The 27,510-nt window shown below is 35.8% G+C and overlaps 1 protein-coding gene across 2 annotated transcripts in view; it reads right to left on the bottom strand.

The window, feature by feature from the left end:
• The window catches only part of Arhgap42 (Rho GTPase activating protein 42), a 265,379-nt gene that overhangs the window by 176,217 nt on the left and 61,652 nt on the right, over positions 1-27,510 (bottom strand). For both annotated transcript variants that reach the window (XR_783877.3, XM_010642036.3), the window contains exon 2: positions 26,096-26,191. Coding sequence is in view for 1 of the 2 variants with exons in the window: in XM_010642036.3 (XP_010640338.1) it covers positions 26,096-26,191 (96 nt within the window). In the remaining variant the exon portion in view is untranslated. The remainder of the gene's footprint in view (positions 1-26,095; positions 26,192-27,510) is intronic.

Below are 27,510 nucleotides of genomic sequence, written 5' to 3'. Positions count from 1 at the left end.
CTTGGGCATGAAACATATGAAGTAATTTCTCTAGCGCCCATTACATGCTATATACAAAAAAGCTACTGATCTTGTGTAAATGCTAAAGACATTTATTATAAGACTTAAGCAAAAATCTGAAAACATTTTTATTACTTACCTTCACATTTCTAACATCCAAGAATAAGCAATTATTTGTGATACTTTATTTTATTCATTTCTATTAATCTTTATATGCCTAACAACCACTTTTCTCTCTGATTTTGGGAGTCCAGCTAACATCTAATTTTACACCTGGTCTTTCCATTACAGATTTTGACCATACCTATGTTTCATGACAGGAGCTTGACCTAGTGTGAGTTTTATTTCAAATGCAATACTTAACACACAGTAGATTTTCAATACATGTTCATTAAATGAATTAATAAGTTTAACAATACACTTCCACAGACTATTTGCTGTACAAGGAGAAAAGGATTCATGAAATATTATGGAAAAACGTAGGCCAAATGCTCTGGAAAATTATGTTAGCTATCTAAAATTCCTGCCACCTGCACAAAATTTTCCTGGCTGAACTCATCCATAATAATCTCTCCCCTTCCTGTCCACCTGGAACATGATGCTATTTGAGTATAATCCAAATAGTTTCATATATTTATTTAAATTTTCTAACAAACTATTGAGGTTAAGAATATTGTTATTGCTTTCCTTTTTATCTCCATAACATAATACTGAAAAAACACTTTTGGAACAAAAGAAATCTATTATTCAAGTGTATTTATGACAGGTCCTGTGAGTATAAACACTCATAAAGACAAAAGCTGAATTGTATCCTAGACAGTGATGAAGTATGATGATGGCTTCTATATTTGCCAATAACGTAAGCTCTGAAACATTCCTGAACTGTAAATTCATCCTACTGTTTATGATTGGAAAGCTTGTTCAGTTTCAAAAAAAAGAATAAATGAAGAAAATAACTACCAGTTCAATCTTACAAAACTAAGCATTATATAACCACATGTTTCAAATTGATCAGCTTGGGCTTTACATATTTTAAAATCCCAATGAGATAAGTGTTCCTCTCTCATATCCAGCTAACATATCACAATCAGAAAATGCTATTGAATTATTCACCCAGAAATTTCTCCTTAAACCCAAACCGCATACATACCCAACAGATCACCAATTTAGTGATATATATAAAACTATAGCACACTATATCACTTTATTATAAGTATATCACTTGCAACATTCAAATATGCTAAACCAAAGAACTGGGTGAGCCATCTTGTTAAAGCTCAAGGAAAATATGAAAATTTGTGAAAGTCCATACAAGCCAGATTAAAGCAATATGATTAAATTTTATTAGTCCAGGTGATACTCCTACAATCTGACTTTTCTATTTGGAAAACAGACATGGGCTTTGCTCAGACCTATCTTAATACCTTTCTAGGCCAACGTCTTATAAATCTTAGGCAATACTGAGCTATCAATACAATTTAGATATGAGCTGGAGTAAATGAATTGGTCCTATTCTTCTAGAAAGAGGAATGCTGAGAAAAATAAAAGTAGCTTAGTGATTTAAGGGGCATCACATCATGGGCAGTTCATGCCTGGAACTTCTACTAAGAGAATTTTAATTCTTTAAACACTTGTAAAACAAAGGTAGCATACAGACAGCAATTAACAACAGAAAGTGTTAACTGACAAACAATTTAACTCATACCCAAAGGAAGAAGCACAATCAGCTTGTGGTACACTTTAATAATAAATACCATGTCAGTAAAACAGATGGGTTGGTATAAAATTGACACTGACTTCCCACCAAATAGTGGGTATCCTTGGTAGCAATTAACACTCGAAACAAGAAGACATCCACTTTATCTCCCATAATGGCATTATTTGCAACCACAAATTCTAGTTGTTATTTTCTGGAAGCCACAATATTAAGAATTTTCTACTTCATTTGGGGCTTCTAACTTCATGGACACCTAGATGCAAAGCCAAGAAAGTGCTTCCTAAACTAATAGGAAAAATAAGCATTCATGGGATCACTGATGAATGATGGCAGACCACTGTACACAATTCAGAACTCAGGGGTACTAGTCTTTCTTCTAACACTCCACAGCCCCTTGGAAGCCAAAGTCTTACAGGAAAACCACATGGAAATTTCTTTATCCTCCAGGTTAAATAATCCTGGTTCTCTGGTCTACTTTCTGGTCAGATGTTTTAATTGCCAAACACAAATCAAAACCAGAAACCTATCTTGAAAACAAGTACCTGAAAACGTGAATTAAAATTTGTCTTACCTTCCTAGATACCTATGAATTACCAAGTTGAACAAAGACATAAAAATTCTAAACGAACTAATCATCAATCAATGAAATTAAAAATGTAATTAAAAATTTACCAACTAAGAAAAGCCTGGGTTCTGATGGTTTAACTGCTGAATTCTATGAGACATTTAGAGAGGAAATACTGCCATTACTGTTCAAACTCTTCAATGAAATTCAAAGGGAAGCAATACTCCCAAATTCATTCCTGGAAGCAAGCATCACCTTGAACCCCAAAGCAGAGAAAGACCCAACCAAAAAAGACAACTATAGGCCAATCTCACTAATAAATATAGATACTGGCAAATAGAATGTAGAATGTAGAAGATCATCAAGAAGATCATGCACCCTGAACAAGTGGGATTCATCCCAGGTATGCAGGGATGATTCAACATTCGCAAATCAAATAATATAATACACTATATGGACAAAAGCCATATGATCATCTCATAAAGTGCAGAAAAAGCATTTTACAAAATCCAACACATTTATAATAAAAACCCTCCCAAAAATGAAATAGATGGTCTCTACCTCAATCTGATAAGATCCATGTATGAAAAAGCAACAGCCAATATCACCCTAAATGGTCAAAAAATGAAATCCTTCACACTAAAATCGGGAACAAGACAAGGACGTCCACCGTTACCACTCCTGTTCAATATAGTTTGGAAACATTAGCACCAGCAATTAGACAAGAGAAAGAAAGAAAAACAATAAAGATAGGAAATGAAGAAGTCAAATTGTCATTATTTGAAGATGACATGATTCTCTATATAGAAGACCCCAAGAACTCCACCAAAAGTCTTCTAGACTTAATAACCAAATTTAGTAAACTAGCTGGATACAAGATCAACACAAACATCAATAGCTTTCCTGTAAACAAAAAACAGACTCATTGGGAGAGAAATGGAACAAACAATTCCTTTCACAATAGCATTCAAAAAAGTGAAGTATTCTAGGAATCAACCTAACAAAAGAAATCAAAGAACTCTACTCTGGAAACTACAGCACTCTGAAAAAAGAGACTGAAGAGGATATCAGAAAATGGAAAGATGTCCCTTGCTCCTGGATAGGAAGAATCAACATAGTGAAAATGGCCATCCTTCCAAAACTGCTACAAACATTAATGCAATCTCAGTTGAAATTCCAGTAGCATACTTCACAGACCTTGAGAAAACAATTCGAAAATTCATTTGAAACAAGAAGAGACCTAGAATAACAAAAGCAATTCTAGGCAATAAAGACATGCTGGGGGGTATCACAATCCCCAACTTGAAACTACACTTCAAAACTACTGTGATAAAAAGAGTGTGGTATTGGCAAAGAAATGGACCTGAGGACCAGTGGAAGATTAGAAGATGCAGAAACAAGTCCAGACACACTCAGCCACTTCATCTTCAACAAACGAAATAAACACCCTTACTGGAGGAAAGACAGCCTTGTTAATAAATGGTGCTGGAAAAACTGGGTTTCAATTTGCCAAAGATTAAAGCTAGACCTGTATCTCTTATCATGCACTAAACTAAAATGGAAACTGATTAAAGATCTAAATATTAAAACAGAAACACTAAACCAGCTAGAAGAGAGGTTAAGTAGAACTCTTGAAAACACTGGTATAGGAAAAGATCTTATGAATAAAACATCAGTTGCATGGGAACTAGCTAAAAGAGTCAACAAGTGGGATATCTTCTTTCTAAAAAGCTTTTACACAGCAAGAGAAACCACCAACAGTGTGAAGAGACAACCCACAATGTGGGAAAAAATTTTCACCAGCTGTTCCTCAGACAAAGGTCTACTCTCTAGAATATATAAAGAAAGAACTTAAAAACTAAGACCTCTCAAATTTAAAAACCCAATCCAAAAATGGGCATCTGAAATGTGACAGACATTTCACAAAGGGGTAGAAATATCAAATAAACAAATTAAAAAATGTTCAACATTACTGATCATTTGAGAGATACAGATGAAAACAACAGGGAGATTCCATCTCACCTCAGAAAGAATGGCTGCTATCAAGAAATCAACCAATAACAAATGTTTGCGGGGCTGTGAGGAAAGCGAAACCCTGCTCCACTACTGGTAAGAGTATAGAGTGGTGCAACCATTGTTGAGATCAGTATGGAGATACCTCGAAGAACTAGAATTGGAAGTCCCATTTGACCCAGCTATTCCTCTGCTGGGTATCTTCCCCAAAGAATTTAAAAAATGAGATCTAAGACCTGTCATGTATAGGTACAAGATCCCAATGATGAATGTTAACTGTAGTGTATACCTAAAATGTACCAATAAACTCAATGAGGAAAAAAAAAAAGGAATCATATCACAGCGATATATGCATACCCATGTTTAGAGCAGCACAGTTTATAATAGTTAAAACTTGGAAACAGCCCAACTGCCCATCAATTGGAGACTGGATAAAGAAGCTGTGGTTTTTGTTTTTTTTTTTTCCCATAAAATGTTGTACTATTCAGCCATAAAGAATGAGAAGCTAAAGACATTTACAGCGAGATGGATGCACATTGAAGCCATACTCTTAAGTTAAATAAATAGGATACATATGTATAAATACTGAATAGTCTGTCTATAGTATGAGAAACAAAAGTGTAAAGGACTAGAAGGTATAATAAAATGAAATAAGAAGAAAAGGTGCAGAGAGGAAAGGGAAGTGGGAGGGGCAGGGGAAAAGAAAGAAGGGGATGAAATTAATATGAAAATAAGAAAAATGGAAACACAGTCTTTGTTGTAGATAGGGAGGGGTGGTGGTGTTGAAGGGAAGGCAGAGAAATGGGGAAAAGTAAGAACCAAGAACCAAAAAAGGTGCAAATTTCCAATGAAGAATGTCATTATATTGTATACCTTAAATGTACTAATATAAATAAATTAGTTAATTAATTAATTACTTTCAGTCTTATGTCCTAACAATGTGTCCCAGTTCCACTGCATTCTGGTGAATTAGGTTTGGGTAAAAGTGACATATACAGTACCAAGCCAAAAGGGTTTACTAGTTACTGTTTTTGTTATTTAAAGGTAGTTTAATATTATAGCATAGTCTTCTAATTAAGAAATACACAGGATGTAAATGAAAAGCATAATAACATTTAAACTTTTTTTTTTTTTAAACCAAGCTGACTAGGTTCTCAGGACTTGTTTATGACCATCACATGTGCTGTATCTGTTCTGAACACCATTCAGACTGCTACCTAAACTCTGCAAAGGACATAGGTAAGGAAAGTCATTTTTAATTCCTTTTTATCCTCTAATTATACTACTCAGGTCCTTCACTGGAGTTACTGGTGTTTTTAAATTCCCAGCTTCTGTTCTTCCTACTTCCCACTGTTCCTGGGTTCTAATAATACATGGATTCTCAGGCATCCTTAACTAGGTCTATCAACATGGGTCCCAATAATAACGGCCACTGTATATTCGTGCTGAGATTCAGAAATTATGACTAAATCTTCCATCTCATTCTCTTCCTGTCTAGTTATTCAGTCTGGTTTCTCTTATCCTCATTGATATAACAGCTAGATTCAAAAAATGAAAGAAATCTGAACATCAAGGGCCTAACCTATTAAAGAGAGCTACCACTACTGCTTCAGATTGCTAGAATTACCTATGAAAATAGGATAATTATAAAGCTTCCAGAGTGAAAGTCACAACGGATGTACAGAAAAACAGGGTATGATTAAAAAAAATGTTTAAATTTTAAATATGTATTACAGTGTAAGGCACACTGATATTAATCCCCCTCAAAATACTCAACAGTACTTCTTGTTTCAAACTTACTTAACTCATCACTCTTGGCAATACGTATTTCTTTATTTAAGCATTTATCATATTTTTCAATAACCAAATACTATTTCCTTAGTGTATTACTGATATCTGCTTTGAAACTGCCCAAATAGAAGATAGGCTGAGAGATCAGATATAGATATTCACATACACACTGTTGCATCTGTATTACACAAAAGGTTAAATTGTGACAAATGAACACATACAAATATATAAAGTAACACAATTACAAAATGATTGCAGCTGACTTCTCCCTGGACCTGTTGTACTATCTTATTACTTCAAATTAATTGCATCGGAATTCTTAAGAACTTTTGCTAAGATGTTAAAGCCATGCAAGAAGTGTTGTGCGTATCATAGTCTGCAAATCACATATTTTGTATTCTTTCCGAGCACAATTAATGTGCTAATGAAAATAAAGAATGGTTCAAGTCTCATATTGCCTTGCTTTCATTTTTGTTTTTTGTTTATTTGTTTGGTCTTAGTGATATTAATCTGTCTCCCAAAGCCAAAACAACCACCAATTTGGGACCCACTTTCCCAAGTGTAAGTGTACTCACATGTTGGAGCTCCTATACTAAGCAACAGTGGTTTTACATATACTATCTAATTTAAATCACACAATAGCATGCATACTAAAATAAGCATAGCTTCATTTCCCAAATGTAAAAGGAATATCAGCTTAATAGCTTGCTCCTTGATACCAGAGCAAGTATGCAGAAAATTAGGTATTTATTTTGGACTATTTGACTCCAAAGTCTATTCTCTTTTGGCAAACAATTATTGCCAGTAAGGGAAAAAAACATAGTGCTAGCCTTTTACCCTGCTTGCTATGTTATAGGAGGAAAAGAACAGAGGTTATCATCTTGAAAGGCAAACAGTCCCAGAGCTGTTAGTGCTCAAAGGGTAATCAGGCGCCAAGTCTCCAGCCTTAACTGGAAGAGTCAGTAATTTGTTGCTAAGAAACAAATACTTACACCCCACCCCCCTCCCCCAGACTTACTGCTATCAGGAACTGACCTCCCTCCTGCATTCCTTCACATTCCCCAGCCTCATGCAACCTATCCATACTCTTCTGAGCCCAGTCTTCCTGCCACCCCTAGTGAAGCATCAACATCCTCATCCTTGCCCAGCTTCTCTTTTCCACAGCCTTTTAACCCCTGTGATCTCTTTGCTACAATTCACACACACTGTAGGACACTAAAAGTTCAAGCTATCTAACCCCTTTGGTTTTGCTTTTGGCAATCCTTTTATTCAACTCTAGTTTACTCCTAATCCTATTTCCCACAGTGGCTATCTGAAAAGAATGTTCTTCTTTCTCAAGAACCCAACCCCAAATTCCCCTCACTCTTACCAGATGTCCTGGCCTGATTCTTCTCTGAGAGAAGTTCAAGACCTTGTGATTAACACTGCCTCTATTCATTCTGTCCAACTTGTCTCCTATACACAAAAGGGGCCCTCCTCCTCTTCAAAGCTAACAACTTAAGCTTCTCCTGATATTTTTACTCATAACTTCTCCCTCCTTACCGAACTATCCTTTCCCTTTGGTATACAAACTAGCACCTCTTATATTAATGAAGTAGGTGGAACAGGAAAACATGGGCATGGGAGAAGAAGAGGAAAAAATTTATTTAATTCAAGCTAGAGAACTGCGCAAAAATACTCACAGTATCACATAAGAAACTTATCACCATTCTACACATTTTTTCACACAGGAAGCAAGTTTAATAACCTGCATAGTTATGGAGCTAATGATCCTTAAAGTTAAACTTTGAACTCAACTTACTGGACCTGGAATGTATACTTTCTTATTACTCCTGGCTTAGGGCTACAAACTCAACTCACTATCCTAAATTTAGCAAATCCTTGGAATTTCTCCCTGGGAGAAATTATCTCCTGGGAATTTCTACTAGGGAAATCTACTAGGGATTTTGTCTAATTTCAAATTTAACATGCATCAAAATTTATTTCACAATCCTGCTCCACTCCCAGGTTTCCCAGCTACATATAAATATGTAAATGTGCTCATAGCCTTATTATCCTAGTAACTCAAGTGATGAACTGCCTTTGAATTCTTCCTTCCACACGTCCAGTTCACCAAATGTTGATTTTTTCTTCTCTATCCTTCATACATATTCATGTAAGGACCTCATTTCATCTCGGCTGTAATATTATTTAGTTTCCCAGCATCTGTCATTCTAAGTCATTGTATGCCACAATTTAATGCCACAATAAAATTCCTAGAGGGTACCTTTGATTAAATTATTTTCCAACTCAAAGTCCAAACTCCAATTGCAAGTGAGTTGGAGCCTCCTCATGATGTGGCCAAATTTGAAGAAAGGAGCTAAAGGTGTAGGGAAGGTGTGATACGTAGGGGAAGAACAAAAAGGGAAAAGAAAAAAATGTGAGAGAATGAAAAGATGAAAATAAAGTGTTTGTAGATGGGGAGGGGAGGAGGGGGTGAAGGGAGGGCAGAGGTAAGGGGAAAAAATGAGAATCAAGACTTGCCATGTAAAGGTACATGATCCCAACAATGAATGTAACTGTACTGTATCCCTAAAATGTACCAATAAACTCAATAAAATTAAATTAAAAAAAAAGATACCTTTTCAAGTATCTTAATTTAAGATGCTATTATTTCTAATCTTGTATTTTGTACTTTGAAACTTCCAGACATTACTGTAACTTCCCACTTCCATGTTTTTCTTTTACACCTGTGTTTCCCTGTTGCATTTTACCTAACCTTTAGGACACAGTTCAAATAAACTCCTCTACTTGGACATCTCGTGTCTTCAGCCAGGAGTCGCCCTTTGGCTTTGGTGCTCTCAGAGGGTTTTTGTCTATGCTATACCTTAAGCACTCCTCACTGTCTCATTATACAACGACTGCACCATAAAGTTATTTTGACCCTTCTATTTTATAAGCCTTTTAAGGATAAGAGAAATTCTTATTCAGGTTTGGGTGTTCTATGTGGTTCTTTGTACTCAGACAACTCATTATAGATAGGGAATTCTGGAGGATCCCAAGTTCATATCAATACAGATCAGACCTTGTATATCATTTTATTTTTTTTTCTTTTTATTGAGTTTATTGGTACATTCTAGGTATACAGTACAGTTACAATCGTCACTGGGATTTTGTACCTTTACATGACAGGTCTTGGTTCTCATATTTCCCCTTGTCCCTTATCATTTTAATTTGAAAGGCTGATTTTTTTTTCTTTTCCCTGAGAAATCTGGATAGTATGTATACTGTACCACGAAAATCATCACATTCCAAAAGCAGACACTTAAAAGCAATTTTTCTCAGTCCATGAGTGGCAAAAAAAAAAAAAAAATGACCAGGTTTCCCTAAAAAAATGTGGCATCTACAGCTTTGGTAGTAACTCCACTAGAACAACACTAGGTGTCTGGTGGAACTAAATGCACATATAAAGAATAGATTAAAATATTACCCTCACCCCACAAACCCTCAACCCCTATGCAACAGTGCCTTTGCAAAAACCACAATGTATATTTTTTTAAAGAAGTAGTTTCACAAAATGCATCAGACAACAAGGATTTCCATAAAATTAAAGGCTCATGAGTCCCCAACCCAGGGGAGCCCACTGCAGTTCAGGTCTTGGGGGAAGCTCAGGAAACAAATTTTTACAATGCCTCACAGGTGGTTCTGCAAAGTGGTCTGGCAATTTCTGAATTTGGGAATAAAATAAAATGCACATTTTATAAGAGGAAGTAAAGATTCAAACTACATTTAAGTAGGAAGCAAAGTATACTATAATAAGATCTGTAAGGATCACTTCTATTTCCTTTTTCAGAGCTCACTGGTACTTCAAGGTCAGAAACAATATTCTCAGCCCTCAGACATGTCATCACTGAGTCCCAGAATCAAGCAGGACCCCAAGCTCTTCTCTCTTATAGCTCCTTCAATCATGCCTCAGTAACTAACCCAAATTCTATACTTGACAGAGAAATTACTCCAAAGCAGCCCTTTTTTTGTCACATATTTTTATGTAACTTTTTTTAGACCTATTATTCTATTCTATACATTTTCCAATCTCTCATTTGTTTTCATCTCATCTTCCAACTCATCCCAAAATTCCTTCTTTATTGCTCCTATGTTTGTCCTTGCTTTTGCCCATGAGTTCCATTAATTTTTGGAGTCCTGTCTCCTAATACACTTCTTCCAAACAGTATATGCCTGCCTATTGCCTTTCTGGTCCAAGATTGTATGTCAAAAGTGAGTCTACATTATTTCATTTACATTTATAAAAGTTCTCTCCTGGTGCAGAAGTTATTTGGCGCTGAAGGTAATCTGCAGACAATCTCTGACTTAGTTTAACTGGCCAAGACTTCTATACGGTAATTTACCACCTATATGAATGCCAAGGTAAACCCAAAGAGTAACTTCAAACAAATGGGGCTTAAGTGTCTCTGGAGAATCTGCAAATTAAACTTTAGACTATGGATCAAAGCCCTCTATGATATTCTTAGGCTCTCAATTCCCATTCTCCAGATAAGAGAATATTGTATCCCGACTTTCTTCAACAGTGTAAATATCAAAACAATGAAAATTGAAGGACATAGTCAGACCCACTATGCCAGAGCAAGGGAAGACACACAGTAATATAGCAGGAGGTAGAGCTAGAGAAATTCTCTTACATTTGAAATCTGTCCTGGCATAGCCAGCATGCCTTGGAAGCCTTTACCATTTTTGTACCAAATGGTTTCAAGTCTAGAACTAGGTTGATGAGTATGGGGGTCATATCAATTTGATTATAAAGGGAATGAAGGATAAAATGGGGTTGCTTTACAGATAGTTTGCTGTTGCATCACTATCCTGAAATTGCAGGTATCTAGATTTTAAACATATATAAAATTCACGGATTTTGTATCTCCATAACACTTGTTATGGAGTTAATATATAATGAATTTATGTGTTTTATTGTCTATTGCCTCTGACAGAAATTCAAATGCTATTCAGCCAGGGATATCTTTTCTTTCTGTTTTGCATCCAGCAAAGCATCTGACAAATCACAGGTTCTTGCCAAGTAATTATTGAGTTAATAAAGAAGTAAACTCAGAATTAAAGTTCATAATCTAGGAGCCAGGTGGTCAAAGTTATCCACAGGACTTCTGCAAATCATGTCGCCTCTTAGGTCTAAAGGAAAACAACACTGTTACCTCTCATGTTCACCAAGTTTTCTCTTTATACTCTGAAAAACTAAATTTGAGATTCTATGAAACTAGGATAGCACTTCTAAGCAATTATGTTTTGAACACTTATAAAAAAAAAGGTTCGCAGAACTCTTGACCTTCTCACTCCTACATGTTCATAAAGATGGAAAGAGAATGATCTTGAACTAGAGAATGCAGCTCCTACATAGAAAGATAGCAGCTACTCCATACCAAGTAAACTGTGGCAAAATTCTATCTTTGAAAGTTGTTCTCAAAGCTCATGCAAGAGTTTTTCCTTCTACTCTATGAGGGTGGCATAAACTATACAAAGTAAACTAGGAAAATACCAACAAAATAGGGCCAGTAGGTTGAATGTGGGACACATCCATTGCCATGGACCTTTATCCAATTAACCAAAGTACAAACTATGTACATAACAGCTACACAGAGGACTGTTTTCTCTACTGCCTGATATTTGAGAATAGGCAATAAAGCATGCTTTTATTAGAAAATAAGTAAAATTATAAAATTATAAGCCAATTTTATTATTTAAGTTTACTAAAACCATTCTAACCATATGTACAATGAATGAGAAGTTCTACCTACAGCTCTGTGGGGTAATGCAAGTGTATAAAAAGAACACAGAGGCATCCACAGCTTATATTTCAAGTTGGACTGGCCATACCCAATTTTCTCCTGGACACACACCCAGAGAAATGGCCAAGAAAAACATTTTAAGAAAAGGTTGTGCACAACAGTATCAATTCTTCCACAAGGCTGCCAAATTAAGCTTCTCTTGATTAATGCTTTCAATAGATTCTCAGTGTCTTCAGGTTAAAATTTCCTTTGTCTGTCTGCCCAGATCTATCACATGGCATTTTCCCCTTAACTGGCTTTTTTCCACCCCTCAACTTTAATTCACCTCTGATATTTAGATCACCCACACCCCCACCCTCTGCGTTCTCAGGCCTCCTCATTGTGCTGGTACTTGGATCCACGTTGCACAGGCACAGGTGGTCATACAGGCCATTGTTCTGAGCTCCAGAAGACAGAACAGAAGTGAACAACTGCAATGAAGGCACATCAGACCTCTGCAGTTGGTAAGTTGGAGGGATCACCACCTTCCATCAGGAGATCAGGGAGCTCAACTTGGGTCTTGCAGACAGAATTCAGCTTCATTGTCAGGGGTCTGTGGTTGGCTAGCTGAGACTAATTGACTTAGTTCTGTACATTGCTGCCTATATTGTCTATTGTGACAGCAGAGATATACCCAGAAAAGAGGCACTTTATTTTTTTTCTTTTCCTTATTTTTAATTTTTAAATTTTATTTTTTACGATTCTTCAAATTCTTTTTTCTTTCTTCTTTTTGCCACTCAATCTCCTGCTCCCACACATTATTTTTCATCTCTCTTTTTTTTTCTAGTCCCTGCCCTAATTTGGATTTCTTTTTCTTTTCTTCCCTATTTTTCCTTCACTAATCATTAGTTTCAAAGGAAAGTAAATATAACTTATAGCTTCCCTGTTACTATTACTACTTCCCTGTTCTATTGTTGTCTTTGTTCTTGCACTCTGTTTTTCCGTCTTGTCTTCAGCAGTTTCCTAGACTTTGCGTGATCAACCTGTGTCCTCCGGCTTCACCTGAAACCTTCTCCTGTTCTTCTACCTATCTATTCCTCTCCTCCTAATGAATTCTAAGTTCCCATCCTGAGGGGTAAAGTTGCAATATTGAAGAGTTTATTCACAATAAACGTATTTTGGGCTGGTCCTCAATTTTGATTTAATTTGCCTGGTTAAAGGTGATAGATTAATAACTACCAAAAATTGTGAATTTCTAATCTGTGCTTCATGCTATTGTGTTGCTGATTGTATCAAATGGACTAAAGGATGGTGATTGAAGGCAAATTCTAGGGAAAACAAGGTGGAAAAGTCTGACAATCAACCACCAGGACACCCTGAACTCATAGCACAGGAAGTAACAAAACAGATTAATCAGGCTCTAGAAAAATTCAAAACAGAAATAATTTCCCAGATAACTACAGAGATGGTGAGCATAGTGAAAGACATGATTAGAGATACTAGAACAGAAACAGGAAAAAAAAAATAGATGAGCTCAGGACCATGATAGAAGCCCAGCATAGTAAAGAAATGGAAATCAGGAATGTCCAATATAGGAAAGAAATGGAATCCATGAAACAGATTCAGAGATCTAGGAGATTAAAAACTCTACAGAAAGCACTTGCAGCAGAGTGAACAAATGTAAAGATAGAATTTCAGATATAGAAGTTAGGATTGCAGTCAGTGACCATGAAAAAACAGATCTCTTAAAAACAGTAAGGGATAATGAGAAATGGATCCAACAACTATTAGATGATGAAAAGAACAATAATACAAGACTGAGAGGAATCCATGAAGTAGCAGGAGAAATTACAAATGACTTTAAAAAACTGTTCACAGAATTAATGACAGAAAACTTCCCAAACAGAGCTAAAGAATTTGACATACAGATCAGTGAAGCATACAGGACTCCAACTAGCCATGATCAAATAAAATCTATACCTAGACATATAATAGTCAATATCCCAGAAACCCAATGGAAGAACAAAATACTGCAAGCGGTTAGAGAAAAGAAACAAATCACATGTGAAGAAAAGCCCATCAGAATCACAGCAGATTTTCCAACACAAATCTTCAGGTCACAGAGAGCCTAGAATGAGGTATTCCAAGCCCTAAATGAAAACAAACTCCAACCTAGAATTATGTATTCTGCAAAACTCTCTTCTAAAATGGATGGGGAAATAAGGTACTTCCATGACAAAGAACACCTGGAAAACTTCATGAACACCAAACCAGCAGTCCAAAAAATTCTAAACAATATCCTAGAAAAAGACAATGAAGGTCACAACATGAGGCCCAACAGAGCAAACCAATTAAGCAAGGCAAGAAACAAAAGAGAGAGGGGGAAAAATTAAAAAGAGGCAACAACAGGACAATAATATGACAATAAGTCAATACATATCAGTTATAACCATCAATATTAATGGTCTCAATTTACCAATCAAAAAATATAGACTGGCAGAATGGATTAAGAAGCAAAATCCAACAATATATTCTATACAAGAAACACACCTAGTTCAAAAATTAACTATAGACTGAAAGTAAAAGGATGGTACACAGTTCCCATGTAAAAGGAGCCCAGAGAAAAGCAGGGGTAAGCTGTCTTATTCACAAAGTAAATTTCAAACCAAAACCAATTAAGAGAAACAAAGAAGGCCACGACATCCTTGTAAAGGGAACAATCCAGCAGGAAGAGATGACAATCATAAATGTATATTTACCAAATATTAATGCCTCCAACTATATAAAACAATGAAGAAAGAAAAGGAAGAAATTAAACTGCCATTATTAGCTGAAGATATGATACTCTACATAGAAGACCCGAAAAAATCTGCCAAAAGACTTCTAGACTTAATTGACACTTTCAGCAGAATAGCTAGATACAAGGTCATCACTCACAAATCTATAGGCTTCTTATACACAAATAACAGACTCACTAAGGGAGAAATTAGGGAAACAATTCCTTTCACAATACATCCAAAAAAAATGAATTATCTAGGAATCAATCTAATGAAGGAAGCAAAAGACCTCTACACTGAAAACTACAGCACTCTGCTAAAAGAAATCAAAGAGGATATAAGAAAATGGAAAGATATCCCCTGCTCCCAGGTAGGAAGAATAACATAGTGAAAGTGGCCATACCTACCAAAACTGCTCTTCAGAATAGCAAAAGCCATTCTAGGCAAGAGAGACATGACAGGGGGTATCACAATCCCCAACCTGAAACTATACTGCAAAGTCACTGTTATAAAAACAGCATGGCACTGGCAAAGAAAAAGATGTGAGGATCAGTGCAATAAATTGGAAGATACAAAAACAACTGCACATGTAGACAGCTACGTCATCTTTGATAAAGGAGCCAACTATCCTCAGTGGAGGAAAGATAGCCTCTTTAATAAATTGCATTGGAAAAACTGGATTTCAACCTGCCAAAGATTAAAACTAGACCCTTATCTTTCACCATGCACTAAAGTCCAAATGGATTAAAGATTTAAATATTAAAACAGAAACACTAAACTTGCTGGAAGTTAGGCAGAACTCTTGAAGATACTGGTACAGGAAAAGGCTTTAAGAACAAATCCTCAGTAGCACAGAACTAGCACAAAGAATCAACAACTGGGATTTCATCTTATTAAAAAGCTTCTGCACTGCAAGAAAAATCACCAATAAAGCTAAGAGACAACCCACAATGTGAGAAAAAAATTTTACCAGCTATTCCCCAGACAAAGGACTATTAACTAGAATATATAGAAAAGTCAAAAAATCAGGCCCCTCAAATATAAAGATCTGATTCAAAAGTGGGTATCTGAAATGAACAGACATTTCTCAGACAAGTAAATGCAGCAAAAAAATATAGGAAAAAAGGTTTAACATCACTGGCCATTCAAGAGATGCAGGTGAAAACAATCCTAAGATTTCACCTCACCCCCAGAAAGAATGGCTGCTATCAAGAAATCAACAAATAACAAATGCTTGAGGAGTTGTGGGGAGAAAGGAATCCTTCTCCATTGTTGGTGGGAGTGCAGACTGGTGCAACCACTGTGGAAACCAATAAGGAGATACCCCAAACAACTAGGATTAGAGGTCCCATTTGACCCAGCTATTCCCCTACTGGGTATCTTCCCAAAAGAATTAAAACAGTCATACCACAGCGATATATGCTCACCCATGTTTACAGCAGCACAGTTTGCAATAGCTAAAACTTGGAAACAGTGCTGTTGCCCATCAGTTGGAGACTGGATAAAGAAGATGTGGATTTTCTATAAAATGGAATGCTATTCAATCACAAAGAATAAGAAATAGGAAATATTTTCATAGGAAAATGGATGCATATTGAGGCCACACTCTTAAGTGAAATAAATAGGATACATGTGTAAATACCAAAGTTTCTCTGCCACAAAAAACTAAAAGTGTACATAAGATCCAAATTGTATAACTGATAATGTGAAATAGGAAGAAAAGGTCCACAGGTTTAGGGGAAGTGGGAAGGGTAGGGGAAAGGAAATAAGGGAAAATAAAAAATATGAGAAAATGAAAAAGTAGAAACAAAGTCTTTGTAAACAGGAAGGGTGGAGGGGGTAAGGGGAAAAAATGAGAACCAAGACCTGTCATGTAAAGGTACAAGATCCCAATGATGAATGTTAACTGTATACCTCAGAAGTACCAATAAACTCCATGAAAAAAAATTTATAAAAAGAGAAAATACAAATGAATATAAATTACCCAAGCCAGACCTGGTTGGCACTTTAGTACTGTACTTATCAAATAAATGAGTTTTACAGGCAGGAAAACAAGCACAGGCACGTTTAAAGAGTGGCAGGAGAAGGCTACAAAGCAGGTTTCTGACTGTTAACAGCAGTCCTTTTGTTCAGCATACAGTTTTTGGAGAAAAGCCTGCCACAATCCTATTAGTAGTCTTCAGGAAGTCATGGCGACCGCACTCCACCGTGCTTTATACAACCAAGTCAGGGTAGGTCATGCCATGCAACTTTTTCACCCCCCTGCATAGGTCCAAGGAAGAACTAAGAGTAATGATTAGGAGGTTAAGAATAAATTTGAGTGATGAGTTCATAAACAGCAGAATTTGCAAATAATGAGTACTGTTACTGTATCCCAAGTTGTATTAGGCCATCCTATTTCTTTCACTGCCTAATTTTTTTGGTTGAAATTATTTTTGAGCTATGTAAAATCACTCACCATAGATAAAAATTTTTACTTTATCTACCTATGCTGAAATAAGCCTTTTTAAAAAGTTATGTTACCCTAAAAGAGAGGTATTATTACCATCCAACCTTTTAGTCTGTATACTCCATGAGAACTAAAAATTTGACAACCCTTTCACTGTGCCCCAGGGAGATGCACAATGTCAAAACATAAAATGCAGCCAATAAATCTTAAATAAGTTAAGGTACAGAAAAAAAAAATTAATTCCAGCTTGGAATTTGGTTTATTACTTTAAAATGTTAGGAAAATTTTTTATATGTATATTCATATGCATATGTGAAAATGTGAACTATTTTTCAAAATTCAGTTTATTATCAGACTGAAAAGAATCATCCTAGGCATATCAAATGAATACACATTGCACATATTTTAATAAGTCTCAAATTCTGTTTATGTATCTTAAAGTGATTTGCTTAGGGTTAACAGGCTTTGCAGGAGTCTATTCACTTAAAATATTTATTAAACCTCAGTTACAAGTAAAGCTCTAAAGTATAACACAAGAATAGGAATGTGAGTAAAACCTACTTTCTGACTCCAAAAGCATATACTTCACAAGAGAAGATAGGCTGCGAAAAAAGACTGAACTACATTTTACTTAGGAAAACAAAATCATAAACGAAAAGAGGTTTCAGGATACTTATGTATTATCAGTAAGGTAGACGACAGTTTTTGTCAGGCTTGTGACCTAGTGAGTTTTCATGTTACTGTTTTTTGGTCAGAGTCTGAAAAAATTTTTAAAACCTTCTGAATTTCAAATTAAATTAAATGATCTTTAAAATACATGTGACACAATGAACAAACACATCTTTTTAAACCATCATGATTTTGTTAAGAGAGGAAGAACACCTAAAATCTTCAATATTCCCAGCTGTTTCAATCCTTAATTGTGGGTGGTTTCTGTGTGCGTGCAAAAATAAGGGTGGTAAAAAAAAATGGAAAACAATAATTCAGTTGTCCAACTGAGAGCTATTAAAGAGTAAAATATGCTTCCTCTGTAGAGTTCAAAGGAAAATGTTATTTATATAAACAAGTTAGGCATGTGAAAATGTTCCACTTTAATAGAGGACTTCCTGATTTATTATAGTCACATTTAAGTGGGTTTTAATGATGGTTTGTAAAACTGATGAATTTTCTTTTGATTCAGCAAATGAGGAGGTAATTTGTTTCCTTGAATTAATAAAGTATCACAGGTCTCTTCTAGAAGAGTTCAGTTGTGATTGAAAATACTGCACTATTGTCTTTGGTTGACAAATGTTTTTCCCAAAAAATTTCCAAGAACAGTTTTATGGCCACAAATAGCTTCATTATATGTATCATAATGTCATTAGACAAATTATGAAGACAATTTAATCCAGAAGAAAATCATCACAAAAGTATTTTCAGTAATTAAACAGTTTAATTGTATTAATTTCAGTAGAAGAAAAGATTCAACTAAAATTACTAAAGGTCTTTTATATGACTTTTCTGAACTTATACCAGTTAATTTTAATCTAAAAAGCCACTCTACTATCTCTCAAAGTGTTTGAAGGACTCACTTCAAAACACATAAAGCAAACTTGACTATGTCCTGCATTGTGGATTGCATCCTTAGCATTTGGAGAACAGGTTCAAATACTTTTCCATATGTCCTAGTAGAGGCATTTTCAAAGTGAGTAGATTTATTTGGTTAAGTATTTCCCCACTGTAATTCCTTTAACAAGGAAACTGGAGCATTCCCAACCTCTCCACTGAAAAGCTTCTTCACTTGACACCCTCAGAGTAAGCATCAAAGACTGCTTCAAGCTTCTGAGTGTGCCAACATGATGTCACACTCATAGCAGAGTTGCTTTTACAAACTGTATCACACTAATGCACATCCAGCTTCAAAGAGGTAGTGACAAATGACAAATATTTGCACCTAGACAAAGTACTGCTAGTTCAGAAAGACACAATAAAGTACCTGAGATTTAACTGTTATTAAAGTCAACTCCTATAGCCTCACCTTTCAATATAGGCTTTAAAGACAGAGAAGGAGAGAATCAAAATATAGACAGTGCTCTAGCCAATGCTAGATATAACACTTGGTCCACATTCAAGCTGATTCTTTCATCAGACTGTACATATATAATATGAACATACGCTTCCATACAAAAGTTTATTTTAGAAAATCGAACATGCTCTTTATTCTACATCTCTAACAGGCATAACCATTCTTACTACTACGCCTGCATGTTTGCGTTAAAAAGTAAACAGAGGAACAGGAATATACTAGTTAGGTCAGCAAGAGCTGGGTGAATATTAAAAAACACATTTTGATCTGAATTATCTAATTGATTTCCTCATTTCTTCACTAATAGTTTGGAACTATAACTTTAGTTGACAAATGGTAGTTTGCTGTCTTTCTTCACCACAAGAATGTTCTATTCAGGTGTGTCTAAAGAAATGAAGTCCCTGACTCTCCTTCTTGATGAATGTTTAATCTCTTAAATGCAAAGCTCACAGACTCTGAGACATTCCTGAGAGTTACTCCAGCCATCACACAGCATCACTAACCAAGCTGTTTATGCATAACTGCAAGAGGACTTTCCAGAGGTTTCCAAGATTACACAGAATGAATAAACTCTGCCCCATATTAATGACTAATATTTTTATTGGCAATAATTCAGCTTGACTAACCATAATCTGAATTTTTTAAAAATATAGACTTGTTTTAAGAGATGGGCTTAAAAGTGATTTCAAATTATAGGCACTTCATGTAAAACAACATAGAGTAAGCTGTATGTTCAAGCTTTGGTACAGACATAAATTCTGAAGTAGTGTACTATGATGTACAGCCTTCATTATTTTATATTTTAAAGTATTTAATTAACCTAGCCAAAAAACTTGACTCATAGCAGATTTGCAGGAAGATGTTTGAAATTTCTGATATTTCAAGTGAACTACTGTAAACAGTGATTTCAACAGAATAGTATTTTATTTTTTATACAGATAGCCTTTTATTACCTACTAGTCCAGCTTACAGCTGTGTTCATGATTCACGTTGGACCATTATCAATTTTCATGCATGATGCAATGGTATTGTATTTTTGCACTGACATGTATATTGCTGTGTAATTATAGTTAAATAATCAAACATTTTGTATTTAGTCTACTCCTATATTACTGAGAGAATGGTTGAAGTTTATATCACTTTATAATTACTCTCCTCCCTCTGTTGCCAATTTCCAAGGCCCAAGTGTCTAGCACTGTGCTCCTAACTCCATTCAAAACTCAAAGCAGCATAAAAACAGGCGGTGAAGCTTCAGGAAACTAGATGGACTCAACAGGCTTCTTCCCACTCATTCAGTGCTGTAGTGGACAGAAGAAAGTGAGCAAGCAAAAGCTCACCTGAAGTTCCCTTGTCCTTAGAAAAGGGAGAAGAAATGGTCCCTTTTTGTTCTTGGGTGGAAATGAGAGTTCTAAAACCAAAGAGGAAGATGCTGCCTGGCTTTGGAACTCAGCTCTGGAAATAACCAGCCTGCTCTCAGGCCTCAGGAATCCTCCGCTGGTCTTGGAACAACTAATTCCATTTTGCTCCCTAGTCTGCAATGGTTCATTGGCACATAAATAAAAACAAGGCATGGGCTGGGGATTAGCTCAGTGGTTCTGCCTCCTGCCTTGCAGGCACAAGGTCCTGAGTTCAATCCCTGGTACAAAACAAAACAAAACAACCCAAAGCAAGACCAAAAATCAAACAAACCAACAAAGGAAAAACAACAAGCCGAAGGCCAAAAAGGTACAAGCAGAAGGGGATTGCAGAACATCAGAAGGGGATTGCAGAACATCAAGGAGGATTTACAAAACAGGTACTGGTTTGTATACCTAACAAACTCCCAGGTCAGCTACCACAAATTAGAGGATTATACTGATATGCTACCACCTTCTTTTTCTTTACTCAAAATCTGCATTTAACTCTTTCAGATATAGCACTCCATGGCTCTTGCATTAATTCCCACTAAGACAGCTTATCACATGGAAACCTTGACAATGCTTTTATTTCACAATCATTGTGCACTGACAGGGCTTACTTACTTGTAAGAGATGAGTAGCCAGGCTTGGTGGCACACACCTGTAATCCTATCCCTTTAGGAGAGAATTGAGTCCCACTTGGGCAACAAATCAAGACCCTGTGTCAAAATAAAAATAAAAAGGACTGGGGATGTAGCTCAGTGTGAAGGTCCTGATTCAATATGAGAGACAGGAGGAGGCAAAGATGGAAGAAAGGAAGGAGGAGGAGAAGCGGGGAGAGGGAAGAGTCAAATGAGCTTTTTCATTAAGTCATTGAACTTTGCAGTGATGTCATTGTTATGTCTCAAGACTATTCTGGCTGAAGTGTTCTGGATATTACTCAATGCTAAGAGTCACAGCTGTCCCTGTTTCATTCCTCTTTCATTAAAACAGAGCAATAACGAAGAACCTGAAACTGGGGGCCCAAAAAGCTAAGGCAAGGCTAACAGGAACTTTGTATGCATAATTAAAGATGACTGAGGTAGGTAAGGGTGATCCCCCTGTACTCCCCATACACAACATCCTCACACAAGTCTCAGGGTTACATTTCTCAGTTCACTGTCCTTGGATTAACAGGTTGGGATAACCTCACACGTAATTCTCCATATTTGGAATAATCATTCAACATTCATTCTATTTCTTAACTTCTTTCATAATTTACTTTAAGCTTTTACCATATATTTGCAGGCTAAGAATATATATGCTGTATAATTAAGATATGGGGATACACCTGTGTTTTTACAGTTGTTCTAGAAATAATTTTTGCTTATAAATCATTTTGCTCAGGAACAGGGCTGTGGCTCAGTGGTAGAGAACTTAACTAGTATACACAAGGTCCTACACACGAACCCTAGGACCACAGATACAATCATCTGCTCTAAGGTTTTCCAAAGTACTGACACTTAAATCAGATTCACAGTTCACAGTACTCTGCTCTAAAATTAACAAGCATATTTTTTATATATTATCATCCCATTTCCAATCCCTATCATCTAATTTTTCTGTAGCCTCAACCATTAGAATTTGATTATCATTGCCTATAGTTAAGTCCTCACCACTGAGCAATTCACACCTTTCAAATCTAATCTGCAAGAGTCACACAACAATATTCATTTAGCCTACATGGGAAGAGTCAAACAGATCACCTTTACTTTTTAAATTAATTTTATAGGTACAATTTAAATATACATAATGATCACCTTCATCACAAGAAATTTGTGCCTGTGATTCCTTTGTCTTCCAATATACTCCCTTCCTTTCAAACCCCTTTCCCTCATTTACAAAAGCTTTATTTCTATTTTTTCCTTCTTTTCTCATTTTCTTCTTTTCTTCCCACCCTTCCCCTTTCCTTTTGAACAATTTCTTCCTATTTCACATTATATATTACACATTTTGGTCCTTATTTACCCTTTCAGTTTCTCACACCAGAGAGAGAATTCAGTATTTACACATGTGTGTCTGACAGTCTCAAGGTGCATCCATTTAACTAGAAATATCTGAAGTTTATCATTCTTTATGGCCAAGTAGTACTCCATTATATTACAAAAAAATAAAACAAAACAAAAAAACATCTTTTATCCATTCATTGATTGATGGGTATTTGGGTTGTTTCCAAGATTCTGCCATTACAAACTGTATTGCTATAAACATGAGTGTGCATATATCACTGTGGTGGTGTGATGCTTTTAATACTTTTGGGAAGATACCCAGAAGGGGACTAGCTAGGTCAAATGGGACTTCTAATCTTAGTTTTCTGAGGAATTTCCAAAGTGTTTGCACCAGTTTGCACCCTCACCAACAGTGAAGCAGGGTTCCTTTTCCCTACATCCCTGCCAGCATTTCTTGTTGGTTGACTTCTTATTAGCCATTCTTTCTGGGGTGAGATGGAATCTCTGCATTGTTTTAATTCACATCTCTAGGAAGACTAGTAATGCTGAAAATTTTTTCATATTTATTTGCTATTTGTACTTCATTTGAATCAGGCAGTGGAACCACTGAGCTAAATCCCTGACCCTATACTTCTTCATTTGAGAAGTGTCTATTAATTTCAGATAAGCATGTTTGGATTGAGTCTTTAAATTTGGTGCAGGGGGTGAGGGGAGGTGTGTGTCACTGATTTTTTTCAATTCTTTTTATGTTCTATATATTAGTCCTTTGTCTAAGAGATTTCTGGTTAAAACTTTTTCCCACTCTGGGTTGTCTCTTCCCTCTGTTGATGATTTCTTTTGCAGAGTAAAACACTAAACTAAAATAAAAATGGATCAAAGATCTAAATATTAAAACAGAAACACTAAATCTGCAGGAAGAGAGAATAGGTACAACTCCCGAGGACATAAGAGTAGGCAAAGACTTCATGAACAAATCCCAGACTGCATGCAAAATAATAAAAATCACCTCTTAGATATTAAATCCACCACAATCTGGGGAAAGTATGTAACATCTGTTCAGAAGGCTGCATAGCAGAGTGATTAAAAACTCTCATCTGCAGTTTCTACATGTATCAGACTTCAAGGAAGATTTTTCAGTAAAAAGCTTAATAAAGGAAAGATAGTTAATTACTCTTAATAATATGAGGAAAGAGATAAACTAGAAACAACCTTAATGTACTCTAGAAATAATTTCATAAATTCATATGTATAAACCTGATAGAAGAGTCATGAAACCATTAAAGACAATAATGTCTCTGAAACCCAGAAGTATTTGCTGTAATCCTCTTTCCATAGGAAAAATACTAAATTCTATCACTCTGGTAGAATTATTCTATTAGAAAAAATAAAAAGTCTATTTAAAAAATGATCCTATTAGAAAAAGATGCATATGTATGTAAAAATTATAAAGTTTATAAAGAAATACTGATATTTATTCAACAAATAAATTGAGGGTTTATCATGAGTTAGGCCCTAAGTGAAGTGCAGAGGCTAAAATGATAAAAAATTAAAAGCAGATCTGACCTCTGTCTTCATGGAATTTAATTTTATAACTAAGTGAAAATAATATTTTTGAGTATTCTTTTTCCAAAAATTATAGCATAGTACTGAGTACGTAATTTAGGCTTTCATCTGGTTATGTCAGTTGACAGATATAACACAAATGTCAAGAAGTAACAAGTATGGCTAGGGATGGCGCTCCGGGGCCCAGTGTGTACGCAGCGTACTTGAGGACCTGGCTTACATTCCCAGCACCACAAAAAAAAAAAAAAAAAAAAAAAAAAAGACAATAAAATAACACTTTTTCCACATGTTGATGGTGCATGACCACTAATACTGGTCTTTCCCATATGTCCTGTAAATGGGAAAGAGGAAAGAGTCATGCTGTTTGAGGTCCATGGGGCAGGGCTCTACCCACTTCCTAGTGACTCCTAACTGGTACTGGGCTATTTTTTATCCCAAATGGAAGAAGGAGCACTCTTGTTGTCAGAGACTAGCCTCTGTTATGCTCCCCTCAGAGTAACTCGCACTCCTAGTGGAGCCAGCAGATAATGTGACCACTGGCCCACCTCCTGCCAACGTGTTCATACCGATGCAAGACTTCTGTAAATTCCATGCACAGAAATAGCCTGTCCCAAGACTGTGCACTCTGCTCAATGCTTTCTTCAGAGCAGCTCTTGGGAATAGAAATAAGCTAATGCTTCATAGTAAGTGAGAAACCCCAGGGACTTGTCTTGACAGTTTCCCTTTCCTGGGGAAAATATTGCCCTTTCTTTTCTTATATGTATTCATTTTGTTTTGTTTTTTGAGACAGGGTTCAGGAAGACCTTGAACTCACTATGTGGCTCACTGTCGCCGTCCTGCCTCAGCCTCCCCAGTGCTGAGATTGTATCACATCTGGCTTTCTTTTCACAAGTTTTGGAATTGCTACTGAGGCTTTCAAAACAAATAAAGCATACTCTATGAAATAAAATCATAACTTGCAAAACTATATTTAAAAAAAAAGGAAAAGCAGGAAAGAAGAGGAATATGACTGTGGAGAGGGGTTAAAAAGGTAAGTCCTTGCTACTAAAGTGTGGTCCACAGAACAGTACCACTGTTAACACCTTCAAGGCTATTAGAAAGAACTGTAACTCTCACCTGAGGCTTACTGAATCAAAACCTGCATTATGGTTATATCTTGAAGAATTTGACATTTATATTAAAGGTTGGGAATCATTATCCTAAGCCAGTACTTGTAATATTGTATTTTTCTATCTAGAAATTGGGTATACTTAATGTTTTTCTCTGAAATATCTACACGTGTTCTTTTGTTTATATGACACATCCAACCTACAAATGAATCTCACACCCATGTAATAAGTAGGGATCTTTAAAGGTGGGGGATAGAATGCTTCACGAATCTGATCAAACAATAAAAACTCAGATACAAATAAAACTCACATAATCCAATCTCTCCATTTTACAGGAAATGAAATCATGTAGATAAAGAAGAGGCATACCTTCCTCAGATCATTTTGCTAGATTGCAGATAATGGCTCAAGCCTTCCGATCGATCCCCAGTAATGCCTTGCAGCTCGCCAGAATTCTAGTTCTATACCTCATAACTAATTAAATATGATTTGTTTTCTACATAAAAAATGTTCAAATTAAAAAAACAAATCAGTACTGAAAAAAACATAATTCCTAATACCTGTACCAAGCATATTTAATGATATATGCCCAATGCGTTTGTTTGAATGAATGATTTACTTTGATGCAAAGACAATTTAACCAATATTTTCTCAGAAGGCTGACCTGGGTTTGAAAAAGCAATTAATTTCTTTGTGGAAAAAAAAAACAACAGTTTCAACTTTAAAAACAATTTATAATATTATTTTTCATATAACTCCAAAATCACACTGAATTTTATTAAAATCAGAATAATTTAGATATTTATTTTTTAGGTATGGGAATGTTTGATTTCAGTAAAATATGTATCTGAAGTCAGATTATAACTTAGAATACTGAAATACAGAGTACTTACCAATACTAATTTCATCATCTGTTTCGGCATCACCAATACATTCGAATTGGAAGTCTTGTAAGGACTGGGAAAATTTCTGTACTGCTATAGATAGATCTGCAATTAAAAAATAGGAAAAAACTTAAAAAGTGGGATACCATGGAATAGTGAAGAGTTTCCATGTGATATATGGCTTTGATTATTGTGTTATATTAGCCAGCATCTCTTAAAATACCAGTAAAGCAAATTAAAACAAAATTTAAGAAGACTACTAAACAAATACTTTAGTTACTTGATCTGCTCTGCCCAAAGGGGATTATTTGCTCCTTTAACAAAGAGTTTTGAGTAGGAAGTGAGGGCAGACACCTGTAGTCCCAAAGTAGAACTGCAAGGTTGAAACCAGCTTGGGCTACATAGCTAGTTTAAGGCCATCCTAAAACAACTCAAAGGGGGGAGGGGAAGGGGGGGGATTGTTTCCATGCCAGGATATATTATCTACCAGTCAATTTATCAAACCTTCTATCAAGAAACTACCAAGCACTAATCACAAATAGAGCATTGATTTTTAAAAAGCACTATCATGGAGGTTGTTAGTGTAAAAGAAAAAAAATCCAACTGTTCATGAGAAAGGGTCACCAATGATACTCTGAATGGACTTTGGGAAGATAAGAAGGGTGTTTGTACTAGAAAACTACTGACCTAGATCTAGAAGATAAAATACTACCCGAAAGTTTGTTTACAAACAGCTTTGTGATTTATAGGAGATTGGAGCTAAACATAGTCTCCAATTCTGACTTCAGTTCAAACAAGGCCCAAAGTCCAACTAAACCCAGATAAAGAATGCTTTTTTATTTGGGCATAAAGAAAAAAAAGTAACCCTCACCCAAAGAAAGAGTAATAAATTCCTAGGAGGCAACAGACTGGGAAGCAACGTGGCAGTGATTAAGAATGCACAGTCTGGAGCCTACCTTGTGGGTGGAGGCTGAAATCCAAACCCCATCACTTGCCTCACACAGAACACCAGACAAATAATTTAACTCCACTGGGCCACTGTTCTCTCCTACATAAAAATGGAATAAGAATGGCATAACAAACTTACAGGACTGTTTTCAGGATCAAATGGTTTAATATTTGCAAAAGACTTGAACAGTGCCTGGCATTATTTAAATCTGTTAAACAAAATTAAAACTTTTTAAAATCCTCAAAGTATAGCAATCAGGAAGAGTAAAGTTCCCATCCCTCAGAACTACTATGATCTTTTATGCTCCCCATGCCTAAGAGGTCTATGCCAGTAACAAAACATTTTATGGAATTTGCTGTGCACTGCATTTAAGAATATACTTTTAGGGCCGGGGATTTAGCTCAGTAGTGCTGTTGCCTGCCTTGCAAGCGCAAAGACCTGAGTTCGGTCCCCAGCACCAAAAAAAAAAAAAAAA

Source organism: Fukomys damarensis, unplaced genomic scaffold, assembly GCF_012274545.1.
Source record: "Fukomys damarensis isolate Sample0158 unplaced genomic scaffold, DMR_v1.0_HiC HiC_scaffold_16, whole genome shotgun sequence".
Classification (NCBI taxonomy): Eukaryota; Metazoa; Chordata; class Mammalia; order Rodentia; family Bathyergidae; genus Fukomys; species Fukomys damarensis.
The sequence above is the reverse complement of the archived record's forward strand: the minus strand, read 5'-3'. Positions and strand labels throughout refer to the sequence as shown.